At 36.2% G+C, this 22104-nt stretch overlaps 2 protein-coding genes across 22 annotated transcripts in view; one reads left to right on the forward strand and one right to left on the reverse strand.

Annotated features, from left to right (window-relative positions):
• Positions 1–763: 763 nt before the first annotated feature.
• On the reverse strand, positions 764–17410 carry DR1 (down-regulator of transcription 1). Its single transcript, XM_003808433.5, has 3 exons — positions 16458–17410; positions 9276–9439; positions 764–2865 (listed from the first exon to the last, which is right to left on the reverse strand). Exons 1-3 carry the CDS (start codon positions 16675–16677, stop codon positions 2719–2721), a joined length of 531 nt encoding a protein of 176 aa, XP_003808481.1. The 5' UTR covers positions 16678–17410; the 3' UTR covers positions 764–2718.
• Positions 17261–22104, forward strand: part of LOC100985607 (uncharacterized) — a 36243-nt gene continuing 31399 nt past the window's right edge. For 10 of the 21 annotated variants that reach the window (XR_010112948.1, XR_010112955.1, XR_010112954.1 and 7 more), the window contains exon 1: positions 17261–17777. Coding sequence is in view for 6 of the 21 variants with exons in the window: in XM_034931358.3 (XP_034787249.1) it covers positions 17261–17777 (517 nt within the window). In the remaining 15 variants the exon portion in view is untranslated. The remainder of the gene's footprint in view (positions 17778–22104) is intronic. The other 11 variants (XR_010112967.1, XR_010112966.1, XR_010112961.1 and 8 more) reach the window with 3 other exon arrangements.

Raw genomic sequence — 22104 nt, forward strand, 5'->3', positions numbered from 1 at the left:
CACTAAGTTTGTGGTAATTTGTTACAGTGGCAACAAGAAACTAAAATATTCACAAAAATGATGAATGAAAAAAAGTGTATTATGTATGATTACATTTATATAAAATAAAAAACAGGCAAAACTAATCTATGATTTTAGAAGTCAGGATAGTAACTTTCAGCAAGAAAGAAGATAGTGTTAAGATGGGGCAAGAGGAGGGCTTCTGGGGTACACATAATGCTCTGTGTTTTGATCTGAAGACTAGTATGTGAGTTTGCTTAATTTGTGAAAACCTTTATTTGTGTACTGTTTTGTGTGTGTGTGGTATATGCAGTTTTAAAAACTGATGCCTTTTAAACACTTATTAATCTGATAATCTGCCGAAAAAGAATATATAACATATATTCAAGGGGATGGAAAAATACTTACTGAACAATAATTTTATTTCTCAAGAACGCTGAAGATTTTGTTTCTCTCTTCAAAAGATTTAAAACATTTTAACTGGCAAAACATAATAGTGACTCTTAAATGCTAAAAAAAAAAAGAAAAAGAAAAAACCTAAAAATAAAATATTGCATAAGTAAGCTTTGTTATGCCTCGATCTTAGGACTGTAAATTATAAAAATACAAGTAAAACCACATTTTTTGAAATAACAGTAAACAAAAACAAAAGGCAGGTACTACATACCAAATGACCAAAATGTCTTTTGGGCCTAAGATTCTTGAAAATAGTAAAAATGGTAATAATAGAAATCTCTCTATAGAACATTAAATATAAAAACCATTTATAAAACACATCACAATTTTATTGCTTGAAGAATACAGCATATGAAATCACAAGAATGTCAAAATGAAAAGTCACTAGGCTTCAAACGTATAATACATTATCAGATGCAGTAAAATATTAACCTGAACTCTGCATCAGAAAAAAAAAAAAGGTGTGGAAAATATCTAAGTTGTTTACTTAAGAAACAGATATACTTAAAATAGAAAGTATAAGGATGTTACAGTACAAATTAGAAAAGCCAACACATATTAACTTATTGTTCTAGACTAGACTACCTTTGGTACTTAAACTTTTTAAAAAACAATTTCTTCTATCTCATCCAAATGCACTTCATGGGTATGACATCCATGAAGTAACTTCAACTTAAAACATTCAGCAAAATTAACCTTTTCACTTCATGGGGGAAGTATATTTAATAAATGTATAACAATATTTCCCTTTTACTAAAACTGCAAAATATGATCATTAAGAAACCTAACAGTTATAAAACTTTACTTACTTAGCTCTCCAATTAAAATTGGAATCCTGGGAGCTACAATCTATTTTTGGGCTTGGTGAATACATAAGTTTAAAAGATTTGGCAACTGACATAGGAATTTAATTACTTAATACTATCTTAAGTGACTTTTCCTTTCTGTTTCCAAAATATAGACACTATGCCATTTCTTCAACATCCCGGATTCCTATAATCACTACCATACTTTATTTATTAGAACCAAATTAAAGCTTCTCTAACAAGCAGGTAGAAACTATTTATGTTCCATATACGGCTGATCAGTTATAACACAACTTATGTTTCATATAGGGCTGATCAGTTAATTCATATAGGGCTGATCAGTTGTAACATAACTTCTTAAGCAAAACTAATCTTTTTTTTAAAGCTATCACTCAATTATGATGGAGACAATAATGTCATCTCAAAAGGTAATGTTGGACTCTAGGCCATCTAATTGGGAAAATGTAAAAGTAATTCTAAAAACAATAAGTAAACTATAACTACAAGTTAAATTAAAAATCCCTCTCTCATAGCAAGCATGCTCATTAACTTTCATTTCTTTCCCCCAGCAAAGGTTTGAATATTCATAAACCTCAGTTAAACCAAGAGAACCAATGTAATTGTTTCAAAAGTACCACCTATATATTTGAATAATATGAGTATGGATGGACTAGGTAAGTAATACTATCAACAATTACTGAATTGGAGTGAAAGAGTAAAAATCATGACAGACTTCCAAACTGGGCAGTCTTTGAAATGTCATAGTGGAGCTCAAAATGAATTATGCTGTAATAAAACTATAGTTTTTACCTCTACACAAAACAGAAACAAAATAAAAAAACATAACCACCAAATTTATACAAATACTATTAAACATACTCCTTCCTAGTTTTTGAATGTCTTTAAGTTTTTCTAAACAAGTATATTGATCTGAGCATATATATTTATTGCCTATATATGTACTCATTTTAAAAGACAAATTCAGATACTACAGAACTGAACTCTTTCACCAACCCAATCCAATGTCTACTGATTCACACAGCACCCCCCCCCTAATAATTTAAAATTCACAAGTTTTAGTTTAGTTAAAAGGGCAGAGGAAATGCAAATGCAGATTTAGAGCTTTGTAGAAATTTCACTGTATTTTTATAAACTTGAAGTTATCTGTAACACTGTTTATTGATCAAATGAAGGACTCGCTGCTATCTAAAATTTCATAAACACCATTAAAAATTCAAAATTGATATTATACTGAACCTTAAATTTTCAATAGTTCAAAGAGACAGTTTTTACATGTATAGCACACAATAGATGAAACTTAATAGCAGACATCCCTAGAATACCAATGACAAGTCCACCAAGATGCATACAAAATTACAGATAAGCATTTCTTTCACTGTTTTTGTTGTGCAGGGAAAAACATTTATAGAAGAAATAGAAACTCAGCTGGTGAATTTCAGATATCATCATCATCTTCTTCATCCTGAGAAGATCCCGCCTGATTAGATGCACTGGCTGAGGCAGCAGCAAGCTGGGCTTGTTGGGCAGCTTGCTGCATTTGAAGCCATTCCTGTTGGGCCAATTCTGCTTGTTGCTGTCTAGCCTAAACACCCAAAACATAAAAAAAAATAACAATTTTTTACAAACCCACAATATATACACTTTGGTTAAATGTAGATTAGGCCAATTTCAGACAGTTTATTATCACATTTGGATACTGTCCAAGTACTATGTAATTGTCACACATCTGGAGAACATAAACTCTATAGGTAAATATAATTAGAGATTGCTTTTTTCTAACCACACAGGTCTAAGAAATTTCTCAAACTTGGATCTCTTATAAATGGCCCTGTTTTATTTCACGTAATTTATGACCTTTGATTCAACTGAAGAAGCTGAAAAAGTTGAACCAATATTGTGAAAAACCCACAATATTCCCTCTGGCTCTTTCCCTCTTCTTTTCCTTTCATTTCACTTGACTCTTCTGTACCCTCATATTACAACTTTGATACAAACATTTTTCAATCTAAAATTTATTTATATGGTTTAAAAGTTCTCTAGTATAGTACCTCTACCTCATAGGAAAGAAGTACTGTACATGTATGCAGTAGCTACCCCATTCTTTCTTTCTGAGTTTCTATTACAATTCCCTAACCTACTATATGCCTATCTCTCTGTGTCCCTCATTCCCTCTCTGTAAGTACACACATTTGCATATACACACATACAAATATACATATCCTTCCCGTATACACACTAGTAAAAAGATACTACTTAAAATCCATTCATCTGATATATCCTCTATTAAAAACAACCACAGGATTTAAGAAACCAGGATGCATACATTATTAATTACCTATGAAACAGCTAAGGCTCCTTCACAATTTAATTTCATCTGTTTGCAGAAAAACCACACCAAGAAGGGAAAAAATGAACCTGTTCTTAAAAAGGTCTTACAATTTCCCATTAGACTCTGCCAAAACAATCCTTTTCTCCTTCTCTGTCTGTTCTTGGAATTGTTCTTTAAGTCCAACTCATACCCTCCCCTTTATGCATAGCTAATTCCTAGTCATCATCTGAAATGCAAATCAGCTAGTCTTTCTTGACCTTTCCAGGCCATATTTTATGCTCTATTTAATATACCATAATTCCCTATGCATTCCCATATCCATCCACTTTGTTCTAGAATTATCTAAGTTTATATCCTTTTTTTCCACCACACTTGAGAATAGAGATTGTTTCCATATTCTTTGTTGCATTCCTAACATAAAGGCCCTCAGTATTTTCTGAATGAACATGCTACAGGAAAACAGTGATGCCCAGCATAACCAGTAACATTTAAGATTTTACCATGTACAATCCTCACTCTTCTGAATAATCTGTCATGACTTTATTATCCAAACATTTCTAGATATAAATTCTAATCAGGTCACTATTTCATTTTTTTTAAAAAAATCATTTGTTATCAATCAAATCCAAATTTCCTAGCCTAGAGTTCAAGGTCTTCCAAATTAGTGTCTACCCCAACCTCTCTATAGTCTTTTTTTGTAACATGTACTTTGTGCTTCAAAAAAGCCTAGAACACAAAATGTTTCCCAAATATACACCATACTTCCTCATCTTTGCTACCTTTACTCATGCTGACACTCATCCTATGTGAAATTTCCTGCCACTTACTGAAATTCTACCCTTCCTTCAAGTCAAACTGAAATACTATTTTCTCCTCCTGGCATCAGTCAGTGTATAATCAAGAGATAGATGTCACATGAGTTACTGGAATGAAAAAAATTTAATACGAATAATTGTTAAACAAGTATAAAGTTATTAGGGAGCTGAAAAGGCAGGAAGAGAACATGAAGATGTCATGAAAGTAGCAGCTACAGGAAGCAGCCACCAACCCTAAAACTGAGGGAATAAAGGAAAATGCTGGAATTTTTAAAATTTAGAAGCTTAAGAAACCACTTCATGGAACTGAAACTCAGACCTCGGAAGAATGGGCATAGATAAGCTAGTACTAATATATCTGCGCTTGGAGGAGGGCCCCAAGGGTTGGGATCCACACTGCCAGAGTGGGGGGATGGGGTGCGGGTTCAGGCTGGTGGTGTATTAGAGAAAATGCAAACCGCGTTCAGTCTCTGCTACAGGAAAACTGATGCAACCAGGGTGAAGAAGTGTTGCTGGGTTGTTCAAAGCAACTGAAAGACAAGAGAAAGTAAGAGAAAACCCTTTCTCTTCCTCCATCCATGCAATCTCCCACGATAGCCCCATACTGGCAACAGAGTCTAATGGAGAGTCAGCTAGCAAAGAAACATGTGGCTTGCAGAGTACTAGGTCCAGTCACAAAGCAGAGCATAGAAGGGTGGGTCTGGAGCTAAGATAATTGCTTACTAGTTGGCATACTCCTGTACCCCTAAAATTTGATGTAATGTTTCCATACTTGGGATTTCTTTCTCTTTCCTTCTTCTCTCTTTCTTTCTATTTTTGTAGAGAGAGGGTCTCACTATATTGCCCAGGTTGGTCTCAAACTCCTGGGCTCAAGTGATTCTCCCACCTGGGCCTCCTAAAGTGCTATGATTACAGGTGTGAGCCACTATGCCCAGCCAGAATCTCTTTCTCATAAGTGGTCAGCCTCATATTATAGTTATCTTCCTCATCCAAGTAGTCAGTCTCATAATGATATATTCTTCATTTTTTTTATATCTATAGTACCACATATGTCTTACATACAGTAGGGACATGTTAATTGAATTCTGACTTGAAATTTGTTGACTGAAGGGCAGGAGTAGGGTGGTGCTGGTGTAGGTGGCAGTAGTGAAGTGGAAGAAGAAAAGCTATTACCTTGGGGGAAAGCTATCCAAGTAACCATAGTATCAGAGACTAATAAAGGAAGAGGTCTACATTAAATGTTATTTTTAAAAAAACAGATGAGTAAGAATTGAAAGGAAAAAAGTTACTGAATTTGGTGATTAAATGCCTCTGTGGTAGGACAGAAGTTAAATTTGAGGAATAAGTGATTGTACATTTTCAAAAAATGGTAGCACTGATCATTATTTATTTATTTATTTTAGAGATGGGGTCTTGCTATGTTGTCCAGACTAAAGTGCAGTGGCTATTTACAGGCATAGTTGTTATGCACTGCAACCTTGAACTCCTAGCCTCAAGGGATTGTCCTGCCTCCATCTCCCGAGTAACTGGGACTACAGGAAGGTGCCACCTTGCTTGGTGGGTAACACAGATCATTATAGCAAAAGATGAAAGGGTTTGGGGGATACAAGGAAATGCAGAAGACCCGTATATGGTTAAAGGCAAAGAGGAAGAAATAAGTAAGGAAAAGACTATAGATATTAGAAAAAACAAGGATAAGACAACTTTTACAGTAAACAAAAACTTCATTTTGCTTAGGAAATTAGAAACCATCCGTTCTCCCTAATAATGACTGTCATCCATTTTTGTAAAGAAATAGGAAAAATAGTTGATTCTAACACAATAGCATATTTACTTTTACGGCAGGAATATCCAGAGTTCAAAACCAACTAACAGAGCTTCGCTAAAAACATTTTAAGGCCGGGCGCAGTGGCTCATGCCTGTAATCCCAGCACTGTGGGAGGCCAAGGTGGGTGGATCGCCTGAGGTTGGGAGTTTGAGACTAGCCTGGCCAGCGGGATGCAACCCTGTTTCTACTAAAAATACAAAAATTAGCCAGGCATGGTGGTGCATGCCTGTAATCCCAGCTACTTGGGAAGCTGAGGCAGGAGAATCGCTTGAACCCGGGAGGCGGAGGTTGCAATGAGCCGAGATAGCACCACTGCACTCCAGCCTGGGCAACAGAGCAAGACTCCATCTCAAAAAAACAAAAAAATTGTAAGAGTTCATAAGAAAATTGCAGGGCAAATCAAATACGTAAATTCAACCAACATAAGCATACCTATATTTTGTGGTCTAATCAACTACAAATTGGTATAATTTTGTGACATGGAAAAAATTCAAATAATTTCAAGTCTCTACAAAGGTTTTACTGCAAAGGTGCTTGATTTGGTAGTTTATTCAATGGTCTGCAAAGTTGTGTACTAGTTACATTTCAAATTTAATTGACTTTTAGGTACCACGGCCCTGTATCAGCGCTGATACTTTTCTCTGAACATAAAAACATTTCTATGCCTTTAAAACTAACTGTTGAGCTGGGCTCACTAGTGCACATCTATAGTCCCAGCTACTCATGAGGCTGAGGCAGGAGGATCCCTTGAGCCCAGGAGTTCTAGGCTGAAGTGTGCCTGATCGAGCCTGTCAATAGCCACTGTGCTCCAGCCTGGGCAACATGATGAGATCCTGTCTCTTTAAAAAAAAAAAAAAAGTTGATTGATAAAATTTTATTTGTATTCATTTCCACAAATTGAACATTTTTCAGTGATATTTACTGTAATATATTTTTTTCTCTCTTGCCCCCTACTCAATCCATCCCAAGTATTTTTCTTCTAAAATTGGGGTGTGAAAGACAGGTAAGCAGGCATGTATTTCCTAATTCACTTTTCTTTTGGAGGTTTTCATTATGTTTTAAGATTCTCACTCCCACATATTAAAATGACTCATTTATAATTTAAAGTTAACTTTAATCTTGATGTATTAAAGGTTCCCTCCTTCCAAATATTTGCTGCTAGCTTCAAATGAGGCTGTCATTGTGTTAATATTTAAAGTCTAAAAAATGAAACAAAATGAAAGTGATAAAAAAGATATATTTACTTATCCACTCTTTCATATTTAGAACTTCAGTGCTCTAGGGAAGAAGTACTAGGCAACTGCTATAATATTACCTCTCCGCTGGTCATCCTCACAATAGTAAAGAAATACTAGAGATCTTCATACATAAGTCAGGGTAAGAAACAAGGGACACAAAAAAGAGGAATAAAAAAACAGATAATAGGGATAGAAAGGTGAAGACAGATATAGCAGGCAGTCAGTTATTTCTTTATATTTTGCCCTGGCAAGGATAATACATATTCTATTTAAAAGCCCCATAATAAGTTTAAGCATATAAAATGGAGGCTAGAGCATCAGCATGGTATGTTAGAAACAGTACAGGCTTTTGGGTCAAAATACCTAAGTTTAAATATAGACTCCAACACTTCCTAACTTTCTGAACTTACTGTTTTATTTAAGTCAATCTTTCCCACTCAATCTTCCCCAGTAGATTAAGCTCTATAATGACAGGAACCCTGTCTCCTTGTTCACTCTTGTAAGCCTAGCACCTAGCATGATGCTTGGTAAATAGTAATGACTTCAGTAAGTAACTGTAGAACAAATGACAAACAATTTCAAGGAAGTTTTTCCGCCTCTGAGTCTATTTTTTAATATGTAAATGAATACAATAAAATTTATATTTCATAAAAACTCTGCCAAGTTTTTATGTATTTAAAGTATCCAGGAGAAAATCTTCTGTCACTAAATGTTCAATTTAGCATTCTCTAGGTGGTCTGCAATATCAATAAATAGCCATTAATGTTTTTAAAACATCAACATCTCTTCTTTTGTACCTCATATTCATATGAATTATAACATTGCATGTACTCACGCCTGCTTCAAAGGCTTTTCCTCTTTAGTGCCTATGATAGGTTGTTGGGAGGATTAAATGAGATAATGCAGGAAAATTACTTGGCAATGTGATTAACACGTGGTTAGAACTCAATAACTGTAAGTTTTTCTTTTTATCTTGTTTAAATGGTACTTGGTGTCTAGTGACCAACAATACTTAAGACTAAAATGCAGTTTGATGTAAACCAAACTGATTGTTATGGCTGCAGAGAGATCAGCTACAGGACTAACCTGGAAGAGTTTACCTAAAATGATACTTCCCAGTTCTAATGGTTACTACAGCTTCTCTTCTATTCAATCCAAAGCTGCCTTATAATTTCAAATGAGAGGCCAGAACTTAGAAGGGAAAACACAGCATTGCCACCAATTCCCCTCCCTTCTCTTTTTGAAACAGAGAACATTAGTATTTGGTTCTAATCCTTCAGAGTCTAGATATTAGAATTATTACAAGCAAGGAAGAAGACATTTTCTCCCTTTGCTCTACTAGCTTTAAAATATTTTTTAAGATTAAAATGCTTCAAAGGTGTATATTAAAGACCTAATTTAACTACACAGTTGATATTAATCAGATTTTGCTTGTATGTCATGCATCATAAAATTTGATATAGTATTTTCTCATCAGCTCATCATTTTAAATCTTAAGAATATTTAGGTATACTTTTCATGCCTTAAAATGGTCATTCTGTCTGAAAAAATATCAAAGTGAAATTTCAATAGGTATTTGGAGTTGTTCTCTTTAGAACAGATTGCTGCAAATATTTACTTTCACATAAACCAGAGTCAAATTGGTCAGCTCTGAACACCAGAATCTATAATCAACTACCTAGAAAAAGGGAATCCTCTGGGTATGTCTGTTAATTTAGGAAGCAATTTCAGTTAGCAAACAGGGTAGGATTCAGAGGAAAATAATTTAAATAAATTACTTACTTTTGCAAATAATTCTTGTTGCTGTCTCAATAACTCTTCTTCAGGAATGCCAAGGTTTTCCAAACGAGAACTGGCCTTTCTTCTTTTTAATGCTACTGTTTTACACTCTTGCAAGACTTCTTTTACTTCACTGATGTAAGAGCCAAATCCCAAACTTTCTAGTGCTAGAGAAATGAAAATATTAAAATATGAAAGGGTGATAAAACACAGCTTTCCCCCAACCCGTAGACCTAAAGTTTTTGTGGGCTTTTCTTTGGGGGAGGGGAATGTTTTGCTGTTTTCTAATAATTTTACCTATTTTATAGTTGTACAACAACTGTCTGGGCAGCCAAGACAAATATTTTATCAATCTGCTAAATATTAGGTGGCAAATCAGTTAAAACTTGAAGAACCAAGGCACATGCCTTCACTTTTCATTCTGACTAATTTTTAAAAGACCAAAGCATTTCCTGTAAGCAGGGAGGAAAAAAAAGCCCATTATAAGAACATATGGTTTTAGTAAGAAAAAACATTTTGTGTCATTTGACTTAGAAAAAGTAGGCTGGTAACACATTCTCTACTAAGTTCCGGTAGGACAGAATAAAAGAACAGAAGTTTTTCTTTTGTCCAATATACCAACAGGAAGCTATTTTTAGCAGATACTCAAACTGCCAAGTTTAAAAAATACTGGTGGAAATAAAAGTCATGAAATTCAGCACTTATAGTCAGCCAACAGGTTTCTCTTGAAAATAAAACTTAACAGGAAAAATAAAAACATATTTAAATGATGTGGCAAAAAAAACTTAGCTGAAAGACTATAAAGATACAAGAGGCACTAATAAAAATGTTTCTCCCCTTTTCGTATTTAGAAAGGAAATTTTATAAGGAAAAAAAAATGGGCTAGGCATGGTAGTTCATGCCTGTAATTCCAGTACTTTGGGAGGCCAAGGTGGGAGGATCCCTTTAGTCCAGGAGTTCAAGACCACCGCGGGCAACATGGCAAGACCTCGTCTCTACAAAAAGCAAAAAAATTAGTCGAGTGTGATGGCTCATGCCTATGGTTCTAGCTACTCAGGAGGCTGAGGTGAGAGGATTGCTTAAGTCCAGGAGATTGAGGATGTCACGAGCCATGACTGCGTTACTGTACTCCAGCCTGGATGACACAGCAAGACCCTGTTTCAAAAAAAAAAAAAAAAAAAATTCACACACCCTAAATACCTTCTGTAATCCAGAAAAGACAAGGCATAAAATTTCCTTTTGGGTCATAGTATTTAAAATTATATTTTATAGTTTTGGTATATTGACTAATGCCCCAAAGGCATATTTTGTATTGTGAACCAATGATGAAACATAGGTGGCAAAAAACAGTAAATCAATTTAAGTCATCAGTTCTTGAAGTCTTTCAATCATTATGTTGAACCAGACTCCTTTTAGTATACATGCTCTCACTTCTAACTTCAGGGATTTGCTCTTCTGGGAGAATGCCAAAAACACCTTTACAAATCTACATGCCCATGCAAACTGTGGTTTTTAGACATTTTGAATGATTTACAACTTTAAGTATTTCAAATGTTAAGCTGTTTTCATCAACCTTCTTTAGAAATAATCTGATGCCAAAAAGCATAGTACTGTCCTATTATTAAGTTAACTCACTTCCCCTGACCTCCCTAAAAACTTCAGAAAGGCATTATTCTAAGTTCTGTATATCAAATTCACCAACATGGCCAGGCACGGTGGCTCACGCCTATAATCCCAGCACTTTGGGAGGCCAAGGCGGGCAGATCATGAGGTCAGGAAATCGAGACCATCCTGGCTAACAGGGTGAAACCCCGTCTCTACTAAAAATACAAAAAAAATTAGCCGGCGTGGTGGCAGGCGCCTGTAGTCCCAGCTACACGGGAGGCTGAGGCAGGAAGATCGCTTGTGCCCAGGAGTTTGAGGCCACAGTAAACTATGACTGTGGCACTGCACTCCAACCTGGGTGAGAGAGCAAGACCCTGCCTCTTAAAAATTAAAAATGAAGCAATAAATATCATATTGTTATTAGTTTTAGGGTTGTAGGAATCAACAGGTAATTAATATAAGGCATTTGACAGTGTCTAGCACCTAAGAATCACTTAACCAACTCAGACTATGTATTTCTCATCTGTATTTTTTATTTTAAATTTAAAAGAGTACCCTCATAAGTGTACAGGACCTAAATAAATGTATAGCTATACAATATCATATTTAAATTCAAGCTGGACAAGCATATTTATAAAATATCAAATTTATAAAATTAACAAATCAACACAATGGAGAGACAACCCTTCAAAATACCATAATTACTATACTAGACATTAAGGATATCCAAGCCAGCCGACCATGGTGGCTCATGCCTGTAATCCCAGCACTCTGGGAGGCCAAGGCACCGGGATTACTTGAAGTCAGGAGTTAGAGACAAGCCTGGCCCACATGGCAACACATTGTCTCTACAAAAAACAGAAAAATTAGCCAGGCGTGGTGGCACACGCCTGTAATCCCAGCTACTCAGGAGGCTAAGGCATGAGAATTGCTTGAACCCGGGAGGCAGAGCTTGTAGAGAGCCGAGGTCACACCACGGCACTCCAGCCTGACAGCGTGACTCTGTCTCAAAAAAAAAAAAAAAAAAAAAAATAGAAAGAAAATCCAATCCAAGCTATTTTTAACCATGGAGGGCTTGGATTAAGAATTTTTTTAAAATATATAAGTCTGAGAACACTGCTTTCAAGTAGGTCCAAGGTTAATATTTAATATTATTCAAAGAGTTGCCATATGTAAAAACTATACTCTCAACAAAATGGTTGAAAAGGAGCAGCCATAAATTTAATTTCAAAAATTTCATTGACTTTAATTTTAAACACATTGGACTAACAGATATCAATAACTGGACATAATACCTTCTAAATAGAGAGATATTTTACATTATTTGCTATCATGTATTAGTTATCATTCCCATTTTACACAAAGAGAATATTAAAGGATAAAGGAAATGGCTCCCAAGCAGGGCCACCATTTACGTACAGTTAGGTAGGTTGTTCAGTACACAACATACTAGAGGGCCATTGTTATTGTAAATACCATAAATTCGTATGTTTACTGTGATACTTTTTCTGGCAGACAGTAGTAATGCTTTTTAAGGAAGGAGTGCCTTTTTCTAATTTGTACAGAGACCTTATGGACTATTGATGGCCCTATTTCTAAGGATCTCATCTTTCCAAAACAGAAAAATGTTTTTTAAAAAATTTGTGAGTAAAATTAACACACATTACTATCTGTCACCCTATGCCGTGTATCTCAAAACTACAACCAGAAAAGTCCATGGTGTACATTAGGGGAAAAAATACTTTGCACATTTTTCAGCTTAAAAGACAGATGTTAACAAGACAGCTATTAAAAAAAACAAAAAAGAAGTAAAAATTTCTTTGAAGCAACAATAATCTTCATATAGGCTTATCTTATTTTACAAAGTGATGTACTCCTGAAAGGTTCTGTCATAACATGAATTTATGTGACTGACTTTATACTTCATATGCATAAAACATGTTTTTCATTTGTAAAATTATGTGATATACAGTACCTTTTAAATACTATATAAATCAGCATTCTCTAATTTCTCCATTTTCTTTTGTTTGTGGGAAGGAAGCAACTAAGGTATTTCACATAAAATACATTAAGAGGATGTAGGCCAAAGTGACTTCTTGGCTCATTAGCCTGGCAAAGGTTTCTGAAACCCCTTAAGAACCATGTCCTCCATGGTATCACTACTGGAAATCTTGGACAACAATGAGAGACTAACGGCAGAGAAGGAACTGAGTATCATTTATCTTAATATCCTTAGTAGTACCTAGCATGATGCCAAATAATTGGTAGTATTCAATAAGTAATTGTGGGGTGGCAGAAGGAAAACAGAAACAAAAGATATATTAATTTAAAGAAAAGTATTAATAAAATCCTAACTTGAAAAGCATTTATGTGATAAATTTTGCAGCGCAAATTAGATGTGTCCCTTCGGAAAAAATATCTGTATAAACGATTATTTACTACTTACGTCCACTTTCCAACAGAGACTGGTTTAGGCTTTAGAGCAAAGGTTCTCAAACTGTGGTCCATGGACTTATGCCAAAACTGCTCCTAATGGTTAATATTAGTTAAGTATGGAAATTCAAAGCATTTAAGTACCTTCATTGCAATTTGACAAAATAATTTTATGTCTATTGAATCAAATAGTAAAAAATTGAGTGTTGGTCTTTCCCTCATCTTTTCCAGTGATCTATTTTCATGTTATCTTACAAAGGTACTAGTGTGAGAAGGACAGGAATTTTTTAAAAATTCCTTCAACGTAAGACAGCTTGGAGCAACTCAACAGCTGAAGACGCAAATTCTCAGATACTCTTTCAAACTTTTACTACTTTCAGTTACAATTCTCATAAATGTGAGGGGAGATATTTCATGTAAGGTTCTCAACCCCTGACTAATTCTCAAAAATTACAAGTAATACCTGAAATCAAGTATTATTTGTACATAAATAAGAAAACCTTAGTTAAAAGATTTCCCTAAGGTTAAAGAATTCTCAGTGCGGAACTTACAGCTGACTCTCAATGTCAATTCTTTCTATAAGGCAACAGAACATGTTAGAACTCATTCAAGAATACGTGTTCACAAAAAACTGCAACAAAATAGGAACACCTTTTATAGCTTAGAACTCCCTCTATTCATGTATCTGTGGTCTTCAATACGAAGTCTACTTTCTTAAACTCAAAATAAGCAAAACAGAAAAAAAAATTTTTTTAAATAAGTTATTTCATAGATATACTGGTGATAAAATTAGTTCAACTTTAACTTGCATTTTACAGAACTATCTCAGAATGCTTAATTTGCTCAGACAAGATAAAGCAAGGTGAGAAATGAACAAGTGAAATGTCCTGAAGCAAAGTCTAATTCATTAAACTTATCACTAAAAACCTAAACTTCAACATGTGAGAATCATATCACTTTAAAATGTACATTACTTATTCCATTTGGATATATTCTACATTCCTAATCAATGCTGACAGAAAAGTATAAAAATGTCCTATTATGATTAGTGTATAGGCACACACTTCAAACACCTAAAACATGTAAACCTTAAGAATTTCTTTAAAAATGTAATCTCTCAAAACAAAGCTTCTTTGGAATAATTAAGCAATATGAGATTATAAATGTATAAAGTCTACAACCCCAACTAGGGAGAATTCTTGGGCGAAAATGTAGATTCTTATCCACTTTTAAGAATAGCATAATACAAGAAAAAAAGGTAAATTTTTAAATTTAAGGTAACACGTCAATACATGATTTTTAAAAACAAATCATCTTCATTACACAATGGAAATGCTTTTTCACTATAGCTTTCTGACTCACACATTAAACTGAATTTAGCATATTCCAAAGTTGAATTATTTAGCATACTGCTTGCTACAGCTGCACTTCTATTCCATCATGTCAATCAGAAATCTAAATATATCCTAGAAAAGAATCAACTCTCCCCAAGAAGACAGACTGTAATGTGTTATTAGGTTTTTGGAACGATCCCCACTTCTGTAGTGTAAACAAATGTTTAGGCAGACCCTGTTGAAATCTTTTGCAATTTTCATTAGAAAGGCAATGTTGATAAAGGTTCTTTTTCCTTTTTATGAGTTGTAAAAAGAAATTATAGCTATCTGTGCTGGATAATCTTGTGAAAGACTTATGACAGCAATCACACATACAATGTAAAAATAAATACACAAGGGAAAAAATAGACAACTTGGCTTTCATTTTACTTGCTAGAGTATTCAGCACACCAAACAAGTAGAAAAAAAAAAACTAGTACTAGTTTTAAGAATCAAATATGCTTTTTCCTAGGGATTTTTCTGCTTGTGTACTGAAATGGCAGGATATATTTTAAAACTACTTTCAAGACGTCATAAAGGATTAAAAATGAATCATTTAATCCTTTTGTCAATACTGACAGTAAAATATTGGATATGGTCAATATAAGCAGATGTGTTCTCTACTTCAGTACAACAGGAAAGTCACATTTTAAAAAGTTAAATTATAAAAATTAAGTGATAGACAACCACCTGCCTATCAAAATGATTAAAATTAATCATTTTCCCCTGATTTCACAAGCAATCAATAATTTTAATTAGATTATTACGAAAGGCAAGTTCTCACCTCAAATTGAGTACAACTCTTTCACAAGAGTACATGTAAAAATATCGCAAAAGGTACGTTCCCGAAACATTATGAATGGTAAATATGTTTCTCCTCTCTGAAACCACCAGAATACAGTCCCCCAAATCCCTATTACGGGACCAAATCCTTTCCAGGATAAAAGAAACTGTTGAAGTTTTCAGAAGTGCTGTTCCATAAAAGCCTAAGTGTATACATTCAAATAGGAATGACAGCAGGAAAGGACGGGGAAATTTTCCGTTAAAAAAAAACTTGCATAAACTTTCAATCAAAGATTTCAAAACTTATCTCCACAGAACAGAACAAAGCAAACGACATAAAAGCAAACGGAAAGAAAAAAAACGAAAATTTAAAGTTCGCCCTATTCTTACAGAATGGAACAGGAGTTCTTTGGTAACTCATTCATGAACGTACCATCAAACCATTTTTAGAGCAGAAAACATACACCTTTTATTTAACAACGATAAACTTGACAACGTTGAACACATTGTATGTTAAAAATTTTTTAACTCGTGTTCAGAAAATAAATCTTTTCCTCTACATTGGTGAAAGCTCAGGTGGGGAAGGGGGTGCTCTGTCTCCACCCATGCTTGAAGTTCCTCCGTCTGAATTTTAACTTTCCAAAGGAGAATTTCTGCGTTCCTTAATTATTATCTAAGTTCAACTTCAGGCAAGTAATTCTTGTTGCTTCGGCTTACCTGGCTGTAAAGTGAGATCACTCTTATTCTTTACGTTTTGGGGACGCTGACCTAAATGTTTGCACTCCTTACATGTATTCGCTGGATGAAAAGTACTGCAAAAATGCTACAAAGGGATTGTTTTTAAAGCACCGGCTGCCTACATGCCAGTCTGGCTTTTTCATTAAGTCACTTACCAGGGAAGAGGAATGGAGGCTTTGACACGAAAGGGTCACGCGATTAGCAGACTGCTACCCTAGAACCTCATTCAAACCAGCTCTCACACACGACTTACCTTGTATGACATGCTCTGGTGAGATGGTCTTCTTTTCCGATTTGTTACAAATCTCATTGGCTTCAGAAGATATAAGGTGAATGAATTCAGTGCAGCAGTTCACCACCAGCTCTCGAGCATCGTTGGCCACCCGGACATTAGGAAGAGTCTCTTTGATCATTTTATTGATAGCAGCTCTGGGGATAGTGAGATCATCATCGTTGCCAGACGAGGAAGCCATAGTACCTTCCTGTTTCTCGCGCCCCGGCTTTTAAAAACTCCCCAGCTCTGGTCCACTACTCCACCGAGATTTCTCAAAAAGTCGCCCTCGGAGAGTGATCCCGGGGGGTGCTTTGCGAAAAGGGTGCAGAAAATGAACGGAGGAGCAGCTGGCTTGAGGGCTGGGAACACTCGCGTGTGTGAGAGATTTAGGATGAGTTTGGGAAGAAAGTGGGGGCCCGAGGATTCTAGAGAGAGCACAGCCCAGGCTGAGGAGGGGAAAGCGCGGTGGTCCGGAAATTTGAGCGGCTGGGGAACCACCTTCGTGTCTCCTCAGAGGGGCGGGCGCTGTCGCCTAACTGGTCCCCAACGGCGTCGGAGCAGAGGCAAGATCCAGGGGTACTGGCCTCGCCGCGGTACCGGGCGGGTACCCAGCGGGCTCGGCTCTATAGAGCCCGAGGCCCCGCTGCCGCTGCCGCCGCCGCCAGCAGCCGTTGCCGCCGCCTCGGCCAAACCATCCTTCAGACACCCGCGCCGCCGCCTCACAACATGTCCGCCGCTGCCGCTGCCGCTGCTGGAACGGCGACGGCCGCCTGGGAACTAATATGGACAGAGCCAGGCACAGTGGGAGTCGCAGTGGCTGCCGCCGTGGCCGCGTAGCCCGAACGCAGATCGTGGAAGCCGAAGCCGCGGCAACGGTGGTCCCTCCAGATGCCAGGGAAGGTTTGCAGGAAGCCGCTCCCGACACCCTTTGCGCCACCGGAAGCGTCGTTCCCTCAGATTTCCCCCTCCCTCCCGGACCGACTTCCGGGTGTGGCTGCCGCCCTTCCCCCACCCACGCCGGCGGGAGCCGCCCGTTCGTGCTGCCAGCAGCTTCCGCCTGCTGCGGTCCTGGCAAGCACCTCGGGATCCCATTCCTTCACAGGGACCCTAGCCAGGCAAGCGCGCGCCTCACTGTACCGGAGAGCTCCAAGCACGCGCTTGGTCTGGGGCCCGGACGCTACATCTGGGAAGGGGTGGGTGGCTGGGTAGATAGGCGAGGAAGGATCGTCTCTACCCTCTCTCAAGTAGCTGAGGCCTCCGAAACCTTCCCTAGCTGGATTTGGGGACAGAGGAGCGCTGGTATTGATAAAATAACTCTCTTTGCTATTCCTTTAGGAGCCCAAATGAGGATTGAAAGCGAGAAGAATGGGACCTGGGCTTGGGGGTGGGAGGTGGGGAAAGCAGAACCCCGTGTGCCTGTTTCTGCGTCGTCTGGAGAAAAAGCTTTTCAAGATGTCTGATAGACCTTATTCGGTTCAAAGCTCTCTAAAGTCCTCCACCTTTTTTTTTTTTTAAACTTCATGGAAAATGAAACATTTCAGAGAAGTTACTTGCCTAGAGGCAACTAAGTCGCCTAATGGCTAAGTAGGAAAGTAGAAGTCAGTTCCAACATAGTGGAAATGGAGTGGAAATGCATGGCATACAATGAGCTATATTAGAAGGTTCCCATTTAGACAGTTTTCATGTTGTATTCCATGTTGGCTTCTACAGGGGAAAAAAAGTGTTAGAGCATCTTAAGCAACTTTTTGCTTCTTTCCATAGTGACTAGTAATATCAACAGATGTCAAGGTCTAAACAGAAATTGCATTTAAAAAAAAAAAAAGTGTGTCAGCCGGGCGTTGTGGCTCATCATACCTGTAAACCCAACACTTTGGGAGGCTGAGGCAGGGGGATCACATGAGCCCAGGAGTTCAAGACCCGCCTGGGCAACATAGTGAGACCCGTCCCTACAAAAAAAAAAATATATATATTTATATATATATAAATATATAATATATATATTTATATATTATATATTTATATATATATAAATATATAATATATATATTTATATATTATATATTTATATATATATAAATATATAATATATATATTTATATATTATATATTTATATATATATAAATATATAATATATATTTATATATTATATATTTATATATATATAAATATATAATATATATTTATATATTATATATTTATATATATAAATATATAATATATATATTTATATATTATATATTTATATATATATAAATATATAATATATTATATATTTATATATTATATATTATATATAAATTTTTATATATAATATATAACATATTATATATAAATATATAATAGTTTTATATATAAATATATATTTTTATATAATATATATATTCCAACATCCCACTGTTTATAGTGTAGCCTCTTCTATATGACAATATGAAACACGGGTTTTTTTTTCACCAGGCTTGGTGGCAGACACACGTAGTCCCGGCTACTCTGGAGGGCGAGGTGGGAGGATCGATTGAGCCAGGGGGTCAAGGCTGCAGTGAGCTGCGGTTGTGCCACTGCACTTCCAGCCTGGGTGACAGAGCAAGATTCTTTGTCTCAAAAAAGATAAAAAAAAAAAAAAAAAAAAAAACTGAGTCTGTCATACTGTCATGTGGAAGAAGAGGCTATACTATAAATAGTGGGATGTTGGAATTTCTAAAAGCTAAACAAGACACCGTTGAAATCCATTTTGTCACTTTGGTTCATCAGATTCATTACTCTTGATACATATGATGGCAACTGGCTTGTTGACAATGTTTTCTTAAAACGTTCTGTCTGAGCCCTATATGCTGCTCTCAAGAAGACATTACAGTTTATTATGCTATTTTTTCATTTAGCATTTTCTGCAGGACAACTTACTGGTTCTTTAATTTCTGAAGTGTAGACACTTGTTTTTCAGTGCTACTAAATTTAGTCAAAACAAAATTTCTTTGATTAAAAACAGTATTTTAATTAAATTTTCTTCAGGCTGGGCATGGTGGCTCATGCTTGTAATACCAGCACTTTTGAGAGGCCAAGGGGGGCGGATCACTTAAGCTCAGGAGTTCGAGACCAGCCTGGCCAACATGGTGAAACCTCACCTCTTCTAAAAATACAAAAATTAGCTGGGTGTGGTGGTGGGCACCTGTAATCCCAGTTACTTGGGAGACTGAGACAGGAGAATCGCTTGAACCCTGGAGGCAAAACTTGTAGTGAGCCAAGATCGTACCACTACACGCCAGCCTGGGAGACAGAGCACGACTCTATCTCAAAAAAAAAAAAAAAAACTTCATGAAGTGGTGGGTTTGTTTTTTTTTTTGTCAGTTTACTGTTGATTTAAAGATTTATTATGGTGCCTAAATTTATCTTGACCTTAACAATTTATCCGTGTGAAAAAGCTGGCTGGCAAAAAATGTCCCAAGTTGTCACAGTGTCACTGACCCATATCTTGTCTCTCCTGAAAAAACTATAATAACTTTGCTTTTTCATGTAACATTTATGTTTATAGACTTATGCTAAATAGACGAGTAGAGCACACATTATTTCAGTAATAGTTTATTGCTACAGGCTTCTGTGGTAGCATAAACAGAATTGAATGTGTAGTAAGAGTTGTAGGTTCCAGTCCCAGCTTTTTTTTTTTACTTAGACAAGTCACTCTCCAAGCCTCATTTTCTTCAGTTCAGATATAGAAATATTATGTAACACACAGGATTCAAAATCAAATGAGAGTTGTGTGAAAGTACTTTTTATAGTATGAAGTGTTATATGTTAGTGTCTATTATCATCTTTATCAGGCTTGGTCAGTCTTCAACTAGTAATGAACCATGTAACTAGTTTATTACATACGTGGCTGAGAGAAATTTAATTGGATATAAATACCAGTGTGATATGTCATAAAATATGCTAATCTGTAGCCCATATTTAAATAGTTATTTATAGTACACTATATGTATCTGTATTATAAATAGGCTTTTAAGGACAAAGAGAACATCTCCTTATTAAGCTTTAAGAGTTTCAGAGAGAATGCATATATATGAAACATTTTTTTTTCATGTTGTCTAGGTGTGGTAGTGCACACCTGTGATCCTAGCTACTTGGGAGGCTGAGGTGGCAGGATCACTTGAGCCCAGGAGGTTGAGGCTGCAGTGAGCCATGATCACACTACTACACTCCAGCCTAGGTGACAGAGTGAGACCCTGCCTCAAGAAAAGGAAAAAAAAAGTTTAGCCTCAGAGTAAGGTTAGGGGAGTGTCACTGTCAAAAACAGTGGAGTTGAAAGGGAGCTGTTTAGAGAAGATGTGCTTGCTTTTGCACATGTTTGGGCAGGCATTTGTAGAAGTGGTGTCCTATAGAAAGTGGAAAGAGAAGACAGCATCTGATTTCTCCATTCATTCAGTAACTGTCTAGTGTCCTGACTATGATGTGGGAGAAATAAAGATGAATATAACTCCCACCTTGTTCTTGAAGACCCTATAATCTGGTGGGAGAAGCAGAATATAAACCAGATTCAAATAAATACTGTGATAAAATATACAGGCTAAGAATGCATGGGAAGAAGTGATTAACACACTAGTTGTGAAGTACAAAGGGTTTTATGGAGGACTGGATATTTTAACTGCACCTTGAAGATTGAGTACAATTTTGATAGGGAAGGAAAGAGCATGTAGCTGAAGAAAAAACACAAAAGTACATTGTATGGCTTGGGGAAATAAAGTAGTCTAGAGTGGCTCTATTAATAAGGTTTGTAAAGAGGTGTAGTGGTGTATGATGCAGGAAAAGTAGGTTAGGGCAAAAAGAAAACAGATCAGTGCCTGATATGAATTATACACTGGGCCAAAAGTTTTCATATTTGCTATTTCATTTAATTTCCATATAGCCATGCAAAATAGGTGTTTTGACATGGGGGGAAAACAGTCTCAGAGAGTTTTACTAATTTGTTCAAAGTCTCACAGATAATAAGTAATGGAGCTGAAATTTCAAACCAGGTTGTTACTTAACTCCAAAGCTGAAGCTATTTGTAATTTGGTAACTATCTCTAAATTTAAAAAAAAAAAAAAAGGAAAAAAGGTTATATTCATTATAGGACTTTAAAAATATAAAGCACTTTCACATGTATTTGGTCTTTATAACTAGTCATTAATCCCAATTGATGGATGGGAAAATTGAAGCCCAGTGAGATTATTCAAGGTCACAGAGTGAATAAGTGGCAGATTGGAAATGCAACCCAAGCTTTCTGACTACAAAGTCTCAAGTCTTTCCACATCCTTTTAAGAAGTCTGGAGATCCTTTTGTAAGCAGTGGAAAGAGTTAGTGAACATTTTTGAGAAGGGGGATGACATAAACAATAATGTTTAAAAAGATTAGTTTGAGTTCGCATGTGAGATGGTCTGGAATGGACAGAGACAAGAACATTAATTATTAAGCTATTGTAAAAATAGTAATGATGTAGACCTGAACAAAGAAAGTTTGGTGATAATAAGATAAAAGAAACAAATTAGAGGCATTTGGAAACAGAATTTACAGGATTTAGCTTCTGCCTGCATCTACCGTGAGATAGGAGGACCGTGCCTAAATAATAATGGAGGTGGGGACAATGATGGTAAGAAG

This window comes from Pan paniscus, chromosome 1 (genome assembly GCF_029289425.2).
Source record: "Pan paniscus chromosome 1, NHGRI_mPanPan1-v2.0_pri, whole genome shotgun sequence".
In the NCBI taxonomy this organism is placed as follows: domain Eukaryota; kingdom Metazoa; phylum Chordata; class Mammalia; order Primates; family Hominidae; genus Pan; species Pan paniscus.

Bases quoted from the DNA above. Each gene is read 5' to 3' on its own strand.
- DR1 (XM_003808433.5), bottom strand. From the start codon at position 16,677: ATGGCTTCCTCGTCTGGCAACGATGATGATCTCACTATCCCCAGAGCT. The intron at 9,440-16,457 runs GTAAGTCGTGTG...TCATTTCTCTAG, and splicing joins ACCAGAGCATGTCATACAAG to CACTAGAAAGTTTGGGATTT. The intron at 2,866-9,275 runs GTAAGTAATTTA...TTGGGTGTTTAG, and splicing joins AACAAGAATTATTTGCAAAA to GCTAGACAGCAACAAGCAGA.